Source organism: Archocentrus centrarchus, chromosome 3 (assembly GCF_007364275.1).
Source record: "Archocentrus centrarchus isolate MPI-CPG fArcCen1 chromosome 3, fArcCen1, whole genome shotgun sequence".
In the NCBI taxonomy this organism is placed as follows: Eukaryota; Metazoa; Chordata; class Actinopteri; order Cichliformes; family Cichlidae; genus Archocentrus; species Archocentrus centrarchus.
The window spans coordinates 5985734-5999047 of NC_044348.1; the positions used below are offsets into that span (position 1 = coordinate 5985734).

Below are 13314 nucleotides of genomic sequence, written 5' to 3' on the forward strand. Positions count from 1 at the left end.
ACACACACTCACAAGTCACAGTTCAGACCTCATTTTTCTCTTGCTGCCTCTGGCATAAAACAGCAAGTGTATAAGGCATTTATATATGTTTACAGGAACCTGCTGACACTTGGCTACAAGTCTCTTCCTTCAGTCTGTGGCCTGAAAACATGAACGCTTGGTCCAGGCTAGTTCCAACTGCAAATGTCATTTGTGTGTGCGATGCGTAAAGGAGAGGTCCTCTAGTTCAGATTTCTGTCACATTAGAAGAACCCGGACCTTTTCTAAAACGCCTTCAACAGCCCGCCCCCTAAGCTCTCCAAACACTCCAACACAAAATGGCTCTGGCAGCTGGTCGTGGCAGGATGTAAATCAAGGCAGAGCAAATGAATGAGTGGCCTTTCATGATCTGCAGGATATAGCCTTCCCAGCATTCTCTAGAGAGGGGTTTAGAAATTACACCACGAGTTGTTAAATGATTTAAAATTAGCGTTTGGTCTTTATGTTTGACTGTGTCTTTAGTAGCTGGAACAACGCATGAGTCTAAGCGGGATTTAAGTGTTACTAAAGCCAGCGCTGATCAAAATACTTGAAGGGGGAAAAAAGTATTTAGAGATACACATTTCTTTGCCCCTTGCTTGAGTCAGTAAGAATTTGGACACAACTGTCTGAGCATGAAAGCAATGCATGTATTGAACAAATAGCTTTGCAAAGATTCACTACAGTCAAAGTGAATGAGTAGTATCTCTAAAACCATCTTCAAGCCACCACCGCAAAGGTTTTCCATCATGACTCAGGTCTGAGCTCAATAATCAAGGTCTGTCACAGTCTTGTTCTGAAGAAATTCCATGCTGCATTTTATCTTGTGATAAGCATCGCTGCCTTGTTGGAAAATAAATCTTAAGCTGCAGTCTATCTGACATCGTGGGTGTTTTGCATTAGATTTTCCTTGGGAATTTCCCCGTCTTTCCCTCAGCTACAACTATCACGTGTCAGCCAGTGAAAAGCAGATTGCAGTGTAGGGTTTCAAATGTTTAGGATTGTGAAGGCAAAGTGGAGGACAGGTGATGAGTAGAGATGGTGTGATCAATCTTATCGGGCATTTACAGTCTAAATAGCCTCCTGATTGATTGGCCAGAAATATTATGAGCTGTCAGGAGCAAATGGTACACCGATACCTCAATTACACTTTAAAATGCAAAACATCTTGGAAATCTATTGGGGGAAGCAATAGGAAGTGTCAGAGGGTTATAAAAAATGTTTTTAGCACAGCTAAACACCGAAGGAAGCATTCAAACACTACCATCAACAACAATGCCACAGTAAGGCGGTTCATACTTTTGCGGTACTATGCAAAAGTAATGGGTAAGTAATCACATGCAAACATACATGGAAATACAGAGTATAAGACAAAAACAGAGTTTGTACAATTCTAACAAGCTTGAAAATCGATATTTGGTGTGACCACCTTTATTTTTCAGCACAGTCTGAACTCTCTGAGGCAGCTTTCTTTTCTTTAAGTAGTCTTCAGGAAGAGTTCTCCAGGCTTCTTGAAGGACATTCAAAGCTCTTCTTGGGATGTTGGCTGCCTTTTGTTCCATTCTCTCTCAAGATGATCCCACACTGCTTCAATAATATTGAAGTCCAGGCTCTGGGGAGGCCAATCCATGGCTCATAGTGTCCCATTGTGTGTTTTTCTGTCCAGGTATGCTTTTACTGCACTGGCAGTGTGTTGGGATCATGGTCATGCTGAAGAATGAAGCTGTTGGCAATTAGAAGCTTTCCAGACGGTACTGTGACATGACAGAGGCTTCAATGTGTTTTACAGATGGCTGCAGACATTGTTGTATTTCTCTCCTCTGTATGTACTGACGATCTGAACCAGAAATTTCAAATTTGGGTTCATCACTCCGCAATACCTGTTGCCACTGATTTTCAGTCCACTTCCTTTCTAATCTGGCATATCTCACCTTTTTTTTTTCCTTGTTCGCTTTTCTTAAAAATGGCATCTCTCAGGTCTTGTGTCAGGTCTTTGCTGGATTTTCTTTCCTGTTTCTTAACGACATGACTTTCAGATACTGATCATCTGCTGTAGACAGTTTTTAGGCCTGACACTTCTTTTGTCCTCCACTTGTCCAATTTCCTCAGATTCTTTTAAGGACACACTTCATACCATGCATGAGATATGCTCGGTTTTCAACTAATAGCTATTTGGGAATCACCTTGTTGGTGCAAAAATACAATTTTATGTGGTTTTGCTACAGGCTGCTAGTAACAAAAGCACCTAAAGATACAATTTAAAATTGGTTCTTTGCTAAGCTGTCTGACAACACTGGTTCATCCCTTGAGTTAGTTGCCTTTTTTAATGCCTAAATGATTCATAGGTGAGTGTTAAGCGGCTTAGGTAAAAGGACTGGACTGAAAATGAGTGAAAACGCAGCCAATCCGCAAAGAAACACTTTGAAAGACCTTCAGAAAGCCTGGAGAACCTCTGCTCAAGACCACAAGAACATCTGACTCCTTGGAAGAAAAATATAAAGGGGTGGCTCAAGACTTTTGCACAGTACTGTATTCTACTTTAATAGTTCAGAGTCAGTCACAGTGGCCTTTTGTAAAATCCATGTTTGCTGTTGTCTCTTTTTCCCCCAAAGGTGCCTTCATTTTGGCTGCCTTCCCATACTGAAGCCAAGCAACCCTGTAATCCTGTCAGCAGTCCTTGGCTTCTGGGTCAGCTCAGATATTTGCTTCTAACCATCTCTGAATGCTAATAACATAGTTCCTTGAATGTTATGTGGGACACCTCAAGGACATTCAAAAGAGTTGTCCTGAAAAAATATCAAAATAAGAGGAAAAAATGATGATTTTTAAGTGTATAAGTCGTGCATCACTTACACAAAGTGTTAAATGCAAACCAAGTAATTATACTCCTCATCGTGGGCATAAGTGAAATGTTTTCAGTGCTGATACTTCATTTGTTGTATTAGAGCTTGGAAAGTAAATCTGCAAGCTGCACAGTTTCACTGAGAAAGAGTCAGAGGTAAACAAAGTGTGGATTACGCTGAACTGCAAGAAACAAGGATTAAAAATTATTTGACACCACTGCCATACTGCAAATATTTCTTAATTTCTTTCAGTTTACTGTAGATAATGTTTTATGAATAACCCTCTAAATTCTTCCTGAGCTACTGTGCAGATGACATTTACTCTTTATTAAACAACCATTGTTGTCTTGATGCCAGCTCAATAAACCATAAGTAGCTGATGGCACAACTATTCCATCTTTGAGAAAATTAATATCTATATAAGTTTGAAAAAAAAAATCAGATGTTTCATGCTTTCATTTTGATACTCTAACACATTACATAATTTTGACTCAACTACTCAATAAAGTTTTGATAGGACTTTTTAAATTCACAGAGTTTCTGAGCCATATCAAAAATATGCTCAAGGGGATGCAATAAGATTAAGTTTCAAAGCTGGAAACTAAATGCCATTTGAACGTATCTGCAACACTTTCATCCTTGGAATAATTTTAAAGCTGTTAGGACAAAGATGTCAATGTCAAATCTGTCTAAACACAGAAAGCCCTCGACAAAACAACCCAAACAAATTTCCCTGTGGCAGAAAGCAAATTACACAAGGAGAACTTTCCATGCGTGATCATTTGTTTACACACGCAGAGTTACAGATGAGTGTTTGTGTGGGCCAACAACCCCCCCCCCCTTCACTGGATTTGTCTCGAGGGAAGAAACAGAGTGGTGTTCAAAGATCAAAAAAATACAACTTGCACTTTGAAACTACAGTTCACTTGGGATTTGTTTTCAAAGGGAGGCTTGCTGTGGGGTGGAGGAAAAGGGTCTGAGTTATGTGGAGCAAACACGGTTTCCCGCAATTCCCCCCACCCCCTGTGTCAGCCTTAATAGGGTCACTCAGGACAGCTGAGTGAAGTCCACATTAATGAGAGGAATTGACCTGTAATTTTACCACTCATTTCCTTTCAATGCTATTGAACAACAAATAGCAGCCCGACTAAAGCACCAAACTTGCCTGTGCGCTTGAAACAGGCTACTTGTGGAAGAGGGTCACGAAAGGGAAAAAAAATGAAGCCAGGCATAGCTTTTGTGCCGCACTGCTGACTGCCATGCCCTGCCCTGCCTTAAAACTCCCCTCCTCCCCACTTAACACATTTCATTAGGCCGCAGTGGGGCCAAAATATCAGGTCCTCTGCTGCTGGTGAAATCTGCGAGGGACACGGGTTCACTGGCTGACCCCTGCTTTGCCCCATCTCAACAGGAATCCGACGGGGTTAACAGCATTTTCACTCGCTGACCTTGTCGAAATGCCTTTGTTATCTTTGAAAATGTAACGACTGTGTGCGGTGTTACACGACTCCGCTCCCAAAACACCAAATTAAAGGGTTCTATTTGTCTAAGTGTGTGAAAGGAATTTCAGATTAAAACGAGGCAATTCTTTAAAAAATTGCTTATGTGAACAATTACCAGCACTTGCAATTATCACCTTTTCAACACAGTCACATACAAATGTGTAAATCAAAAAAAAAAAAAAAAAATCCTAATTTTCTGTGCAGTAAAAGCACCACTTATTAAGGCTGAATGAAGACAAGAAAGTGAAAACATTGAGAGAAAATAGTGCCAGTGTTCATTACGGAGAAAAGATAAAAGATAGCTGGGTGCTGCCGTGAGCAATAACTGTAACCTTGACAAATTAAGTGTTTGAGCATTCAAGTGTCGGAGTGTGTTTCCAACAGCCCAGTTTAATGGTGCGGTTCGTAAAACGAAGTTGAGCTTGTCCATTTATGTCAGTGTCAGAACACAACGTCCTAAGGATGATCTTTATATTAAACGCTGGGCAAACAGCAATTTGGGACAGCTGTAGGTTTCATCTGCAACACTGGAAATAGCAGTGATCCAGTATTTCAAAGGGGAGTTTATGCTAAAAACAAACTGGCATATTTTTCACTAGCCTGCAGTACTATTTATCCATCCAGAATCCACCCATAGTTCGGTGTGAGTCATTCGGTTTTGGCGATGTTGGGTTGGAGAGATGTCTGCCTTCTCTTAAATATAATGGAACTCAATGATGCTTGCATTGTGATGCTCAATGCATAAAAAAAAAAAAGACTCAGCAGCAGCGTCTCTCTCTGAAATCATGTCCTGATTACTCAAAAATCCACAAACGCTGTTGTGTGCAATTTCATGTAGGAAACATTTTATTTCTACTGAACTACCTCTGCCAAGCAAAAGAAGCTGAAAGCTACAGATAATATTCCTCAGCCGGAGGGGACGTCATTCCTGTTTACATCCCATCATGGGGTCAATACCAGAAGCCTCTCCTTGTGAAAAGATGAATGCTTTCTTCTACAGAGTGATAATTTTTTTAACTTTCTAATATAAAGTAACTAACAACTATAGCAACACATTGCAGACAACTGAGCTGAATATTAATCCATATTCTTCACTAACAATCCATAAACCAGAATTTTTCCCTTTCTGGTTGGAGTCTTATTCATCAACATGAACGAACCAAAGGCTTTCTTTTTTTTTTGTTTGTTTATCCATCCAACGCCCAATGTAGCACAATAAAAACAAATTCTAACGTACTGTGACCAGCTGTGACCGTAAATATGATCCGACCTTTGTACAGTATGGGAGACCTAGTCTCATTTACATCTAGCTCTCCCAATCCGACCTGCAATGACTACAACTATACAACTGTAAACAGGAAGCTTAAACACTAAATAAAGGAGTCAGGACACTTCCTTGTTACTGAGTGTGTGAGGGCAGTAACAGTCACAGTTTAACTGATCCTGCTACATCTGCCATTTTGTCAGGTTCAAGCAAACACCGCAGATTAATGCAAATTCTCTGCAAGCCCTGCTACAGTTCATAGCAAAGAAGAAACTGAAGGCTGCAAACCTTACAGACTTAACACGAAAAAGTTACTGACATTAAGCCAAGAAGAGAAAGTTACAGATGACTAGCAGATCAGACGCGGCTAGGTTTGATCATTTTATTCTAGATTTCAGAGAATTAAAGTGAGTCCTGTGTGAAAAGTTCAGCCTCTGGTTCACGAGAGGTAAAAATGAGAAGTTGCTCTCACAGACAAGAATAACAGCCCATGAGAAGGTCAGTTCTCTCTCAGCACTGAGAGGCAAGCTTGCATTAGTATGCTCTCCACGCAGCTCAACATTATCAGCTGCGTGCAGCAGGTTCTTCCTCCCTGAGAAGAAAAAAACAGTATGCATGTTTACTCTTGCAGAGGGACCAGATGAGCAGATCACAAACAAGCAATGTTTGTAACAGCCAGGGAAAGGCAAAAAAAAAAAAAAAAAAAAAAAAAAAAAAATATATATATATATATATATATATATATATATATATATATATATATATATATATATATATATTTGACATCTCTACCAACTGTACATATTACTGGAAATAACTTGCATGAAGACAAGAGCAGCTTCCTTAAATGCCATCTGGATAAATCTAAAATGTCTCCGTTAAAACAACCCCTCTGGTGTTTTACCTTAAAGGAGATGGTGTTGAGATTAAGACACGGGTCTGCCAAAGGCGCATTACTCAAGCTCTCCTTGATGTGTATATAGCAAACATGATATCTCATGACAGCCACCGGCGAAGCCCTCAATTCCTCCAGGCATATGATTTACGTTTCAAGACGCTTTAAGTGCTTGAAAAAATGCAGTTGTCAGCCAGTAAGAATGGGAGCCATTATCAATGTCTCTCTTTAGAGATTTGGGTTCACACAGGCGCCATCTTGTTAATGCCACCAGGGGACTAAATTAGTGACTAACAAGACAAGCCTCCTCCTCCGCCTCCCTCAGACAATGATGAGCCATTGATATCTAAAGTTCTTTGAGTGTTATTTCAACAACATACTTAAGGAAAACTGGCAAATTCTTTACAACATGGGAGTGTTCACTTTTTTTTTTTTTTTCCTGGAAATTAGCCACTTCCACTACTGCATAGTGAACACTGACGAGGGTTAAGATTGGCTGGGTAGATTGGAAAGTGAAGTGACTAAGGAACTGGCAGAGGGAAGTCTACTGCGTGGGGGATGCAGAAAGAAAAATAAGTATCATTTCTGCACTCTTCTTTGAAAAGAGCCTTTAGTGCTCACATAAGTTGGTCTTCTCTGATTGATTTTTCACTCCATGTCCTTCTTGCTCATTGGCCTGGCAGACAGCTACAGGCCTCTATAGCAAGTTCACAGAGAGCAGCCACTGCTCGCCTTTGTAAAAACATTTCAATGAGGCCACTGACAGGTGTCTTCAAAGGAGCAAGGAAGCATAACTGGCAAGTTAGCTACAGTGCCAAGTACTCCTTTCATACAATATTCCCCTTTTCAACTCTCTGACAGGGTTGGAGAAATAAAGGAGAAGGAAAAAAGGCATCTCTCAAATGTTTATACAGGAATATCCGTTTCACACTGACCTCGATTCCATGCAGATGCCAAACAGCTTTTAACTCCTGTGCTAAAGCCAACGCTCGCAATGCTGCAATCATGTGTGCTGCATAAATAATCCAAGAGACAAACATTTATCACAAGCAGCCTGTATTATTTCTCTATTAGGCAGCTCAAGAAGCTGTGGGACCAGCTTGGGGAATAGCCTGCTGTGTACTGGAGGGTTGGTGTGTTTGAATGCCACACTGGCACTGGCATGGAGCTGCGGTGTTTGGCCAAAGGGGCCCCCCTCTGTGTTCCCTCTGCCCTGGGGCAGGAGCCAAGGCGTTCTGGGCTGTGTTTCAAGAGCAATAAACTTCTCCAGCATTTTAGAGATGGCATTTGGAGGTATCAGCATGCTAAGCCTGGGAGGGGTTGGCCCATTGCTCTGCCGACACGACCCTGGGAGCTGCTACTGCCTCGTCTGCGCTGAGGGGATTTGTGTCGGGCCTTAAAATACCACGGCTCTGCCTGCCTGCCTCCTGTCTGCGCTTCACTCGCCCCCAGACTGACAGCATGACACAGACTCACTTTCTCACATATTACCCACTTTTCATCCTGTGCAGGACTAAATGCATCAAGGTGTAAGTTTTTTAAGTCATACGGGTTATTTTGGTCATTCAGCAATCCAAGATACATTAAGGCTTCCATTTAGATCTTGTCATAACCCATATCCGGCTACATCTGAGCTCCAATTACACATGATGAAAAATGTACCCAGCCAAAATTCTTGTCAGCTCTGACCAAAAGGTGCACCTCCTGCGATCGCATTTTGTCGCTCGCTTCCTCCTCATCTGTTTCTTTCACCGGCACATGTTGACTTGGGTGAGGCACAGACAATTACTGGGAGCCTGTTGTTCATTTACTCCCACAAGGCAGAAAGGCGGAGGTGATGAAGCAGCTGTTGGTTGGCATGCCAAAATGAAACGCGCGCGCACACACACAGTGCATGCCTAAACAGCTCTCTATGAGACTTGTCATGCAGAGAAGTGGGGGACTGCTCAAGTTCACTGCTAATCAGAATGCCTCTGCTACGTCTTTGGGGCTCTGTTTTGTTGCTCTTCCCTGGTACTCTGCCTGGATTTGCTTGATTTCCTCATTTGGTTCTCATTTGTTCAGTTGCCACACAGTGCAAGAAGTCCGCCTTCATCGGTCTCTTAGGGGAAAAAAACAGCTGAATGGCGGTGCAGTTTGATGTAAGCAGCATCTGGGTCTCTTTCATTTTCAAACTAGCCGGTGGGCTGTTGGGGAGCTCATACCGTTAAAATGATGTAGAAGCAATGCACGTCTTTGTGTTGTTTAATGTAGTGTGCACAGTGCAATGGGGGATATTGAGAAATGTCTCACTGCAAGACCCGGCCCAGATTCATCCCTATTATCTCTGCTGCACTGAAGGTTTACTGCATATCTGTCAATTTAATACCAGGGAAAGGTTCAGAAACAGCATACATTTTAGCCACAGCTCACAGCTCTCTCTTAAAAACACACCAGCTGGGGCTGAGTCTGTGCGCAGTGAACAACAAGCTGTTGTGTCTTCAAAGACTATACATTTCTAAAATACCAAAAGGAATGTGTAAGAGACAACTAAGGGCCATTCTATTTTAATTACACTTATTGCTATATCCTTTCTCTGATATTCATCTGATCTTCTACCTTTAAGGTTTTTTTTTTTAAAAGATAAAAAGAAAAAAAACTGGCTTATTCACCCAGTGAAGTGGGTGAGCCTTGAAAACCTACTGGTCTCTAGAGCTCTGATAGCCATAACAACCTGTGCGCTACACCTGCAGTCTGCCCACCCCACCCTCCACCGACTCTCCCCACCATACCACTTTTAAAACCACTCAAAGCACCCACCAACATCCTCCCTGCTAAGCCAGATAGAGTAGAGTCAGAAGAAAACACAGCTCCATCAGGCCAAACCACTACCTCTTTCAGCCAAAATAGCAGCTTTGAGAGAGCGAGTGCAGGCAAAGGACAGGCTTGGTTGGGGGAAAGGGAAGGGGGCAGGGCGAGAAAGAGGCTCAACCGCTCTGTGGGAGGCAGAGAATGAGGGAGCACAAACATAGTACTGGTGCTGGCTCGAAGCCATGTTTGTGTCACTAACAGAAGTAGCCTTGTCCACCCCCACCACACCCCCACCCTGCCTTAACCCCTTGCCTTGCACTCACTCTTTCCCAGTTTGCTTGGAAACAGAGTCAAGGGGGGCGACTGGCTGGATGCTTGGTAACAGAAAAGAGCTGCAGTACAGGGCAAAAATCAGGAAAAAAAAAGAGAGGGGAGAAAAGCCACTCAATAGCAGGGACTGTGCTTTGGGAATGTTGATGAGGCAGGGACCTTTTTTCTGTTTGGTTCCTCCGAGCGAACCAACAAGCAGCTCTGTGGATGTGTGGGCGATTTGTACTCAGCATGCCCGCAGAGAGCCTGAGAGCAAGCTGCTTTGAAGATTAGGTGTTTGCATTATTTCACATGCACAAAAGAAAAAGGGGGCAGTTCTTCAGAACCAGCAGAACCTGATGGTGCTAGCGATAGATCTTAAAATTAAATAAGCTGTATGAGGTTTCGATCAAAGGGAGGAAAACTGAGAGTGGCTAAGATTTCCCTTGGACTGCACTGCAGGAAAGGAGCCAACTATTTTCCCAACTGGCAGGCTTGCAAAAAAAAAAAAAAAGGGCTTTGTGTTATGAGGCATGTTGCTGCAGAACAGATATCTCTGTGCAACAAATTCCCATCTGCATACTCCCTAGCAAAAATAAAAAGACCCAAAAAAAAAACAAATCAAGGCCACCTAAGAACTGCCTGCCAACTACTCTTCTTCTTGGCAAAATTACGCAGCATGTGCACTGTTAAAGCATGCATTAGTACCCCCATCGACCATTTCCTGAGGCTGTCTGAGCATATCCAATTACATTTTAGCAGGCAAAATATGTATGGTAATGACAGCAAGATGATATTTTTTTTAAATGACAGAGGATTCATTAAAGCTTTGAAAAACCAATTGCTCTTTGATGTCTTAATGCAACCACATGACCACTCTGGCTTTGTAAATAAAAAAAACAAAACAAAAAAAAACCATATTTTCTTTTATGCCACAATCCACCACTCATTTGTTTCACAAGGAAGAGATCTACAAAACAGCACGTTAAACCACTTCACTTACCGTCTTCAGTTTCCTGCCACACTATGCCTTCAAGATTGACACTGGTACCAGGCTCACAGGGGCCCAAGCACTCAGGTTCGGTAGCCAGGGCCACGTCTGATGTGTTCACCGCCACCGAGCGTGTGCGCACCATTATCTGCTCGCATGGCGAGGCGATCTCACTGTTGCCTACTGTGGCCAGGAGGTGGAGGGGGGGTGGAGCTGGCGTGGAGACAGGAGATTCCATCTGTGAAGGAAGAAGTGGAGGTTCAGAGGAAAAGAAACACGAGACACTTCAGAACCGCTCTACAAACAGATACAGAGCAGATGTTGAGATTCGGCCAGTGGATGCCACAATGAGAAGAAGTGAACAAAGCGCTGAACGTACTGAAGACATTCTGGTATTTCAACGGCCTTTAAAAGCTAGCATTGTTACAGCAATGTACTGCTGTGCTTTTCCTCGCTTAGTGGTGATTAGCAGGGAGGGAAGGCAGAGATGGAAATGTGAACTGCTTTGACTACCTCTGAAAAGGACAGGATTTATAATACGGGGTCGGCCAAACAATCCCTCCCACGGCTTTCCTCCCTCGCACACACAGCAAAGTGACATCCACGACACCAAATCATCTCACAGACTGATCACTCATTAATTTCCTCAATTAAAGAGCTAGTTGTGGCAAAGGAGTGGGCTGCTCAGGGTCAGTAATTGATTCCACCTGTTCTGACACTCTGTGACAGCAACGAAGAGACAGTGGGCCGACACGGAGAAGGAAAATGAAAAGGACAGCGAGGCAGGGAGCCAATGAGAGCAACTGAGGGGAAGCGAGAACTGGAGGCAGAAAAATGTGTAGGTGGGAAAGAGACACGGAGAGGAAGAGTGATGGTGATTTAAGGGCCAGAGTGACACCAGGCTTAGTGCTCTTTATTCGAGGCAGTCGACATTAAAGCGCTCCAAATCATTAGCACTGAACTGCAGGAGGAATGCAGTGCCGCAGCCAACACCACACGTTTATTAATTGGGCATAAACCACTCAGTGCTTGGGAATATGCTGCCAATGCTGGATCCAATTAGACTTAGAAGACAAAACAACAATTGACAAGTTGCATTATAAGCCGGTACACCCTTTAAATAATTGTTCTAATCTACTTGCTGTTCCACGCTGAGTATGATGTGGAGAGCTAAAACAACTCAGTGCTGCAGATACTGAAGTTACTGCTTACATCGAGGGCTCTCCGTCCACCATTTTAGCCGAGAATGAAACAGCTGAACTGTTGGAAAACTTTATCATTCCCAAAGGAGGAATCCTAATGATTTGCTGAGTGCAGGCAGATTTTGCTCTACTAAATGGACTAGCACAAAACCTACATTTGGCTTTCCCACATGATGACTCCCACTTTAGTTTAATTTTTCAAACATCTGCAAAACTAATGACATCAGCCACATCTATGCTTTTTATCCAGTTACATTCAGTGCTGATATTCCCATGGTACCATGCATTTACCAAATGTTACAGTGCTAAACAGTACTTACTTGGGTACACAATGTGCCTACTCAGCACTGGCACTGATCACGCCTAAAACTTTGCTCAAAGCACCACTTCGAGCTTTTCACACCCAGCAAATGAAATAAGGGGTTATATGCAAAAACACCAGGATGCTCAAGTCGTGTTAAATTCAGGATATTTTTCTGCTGTTTTGTATTTTTGGCTATCACAGTTGAACTCTTGCAAGATTAAAATGCATTTAACAATACATATTATGAAAAAATTATGAAAAAAAATACAGTACATCTTATGCATGGTACCTGCATGACCAGCACATTTTCTCATGCCTTTGTGCCCTTAGGATGAATGTTTAAAATATACACTAGGTCATCAAAAATGAATCAAAACCAACATTCAGAACCTCTAATCGATGTAATTTTTCCAAAGCCGGTTATTTAATCTTTTTTTTAAATTCTTTAAATTTCATAATTTCCCCATTGTGTACTGTCCCCTTTAAAACATACTACTAAGTGTGTTGTCATGTGATGCTGCCCCGTCCAGTCTGCGACATGGAAACATCATGGAGGAAAAGTCATACACTGAGTCAGAGCATTTGCTGCCAAATAAAAATGCAGCGTCTGTTGTCCGGACACATTTTTTCTTTAATAAAGACAACATCAATAAAAACTAACAAACAAACAAACCCCAGAAAACTGCGTGAAAAATAGTTTCAGCGACCGCTTAGAGCCAGATTTACTAACGTGTTGCACCAGCGCAAACTGGATTTTGGCAGAAAGAAAGTACTGTCGGTATTTACAAGGAGAGCGCAGTCATAAGACGGTGAATTTATATTGCATTTATATTTCTGGGAGTTCCTTTCTCAAGGTACAGGGAGGGGAATATTTAAATCAAGTGCGCAAACTTATTTACTAACATTTGCGACATGCAATTTACTTCCAATCACGTCGATATTTAACACAGAAAAAAAAAAAGCATGTGTCATTTTTTTGAGCTTCATATTGAAATGAAGTAGTGCACCTTTTATAAATCACCTGTAAAACTAATGACACCTATGAGTGCTATTTGGGGACTGCGCTGTTTTGCCCCATTTAGTTCATCTGGCCCTTGGAGTACAATCACATTACAGAAAAAAAATAACCCAGCTTTAGTAGTTGAGCATGTTTACAGTACAAACCCGATGAACTATGAGGGTAAGAGCACACACAC

The 13314-nt window shown here is 42.2% G+C and overlaps 1 protein-coding gene across 2 annotated transcripts in view; it reads right to left on the reverse strand.

Moving 5' to 3' along the window:
• The window catches only part of znf609b (zinc finger protein 609b), a 76616-nt gene that overhangs the window by 10821 nt on the left and 52481 nt on the right, over positions 1 to 13314 (reverse strand). For both annotated transcript variants that reach the window (XM_030720770.1, XM_030720762.1), the window contains exon 3: positions 10625 to 10850. In XM_030720770.1, coding sequence (XP_030576630.1) covers positions 10625 to 10850 — 226 coding nt within the window. The remainder of the gene's footprint in view (positions 1 to 10624; positions 10851 to 13314) is intronic.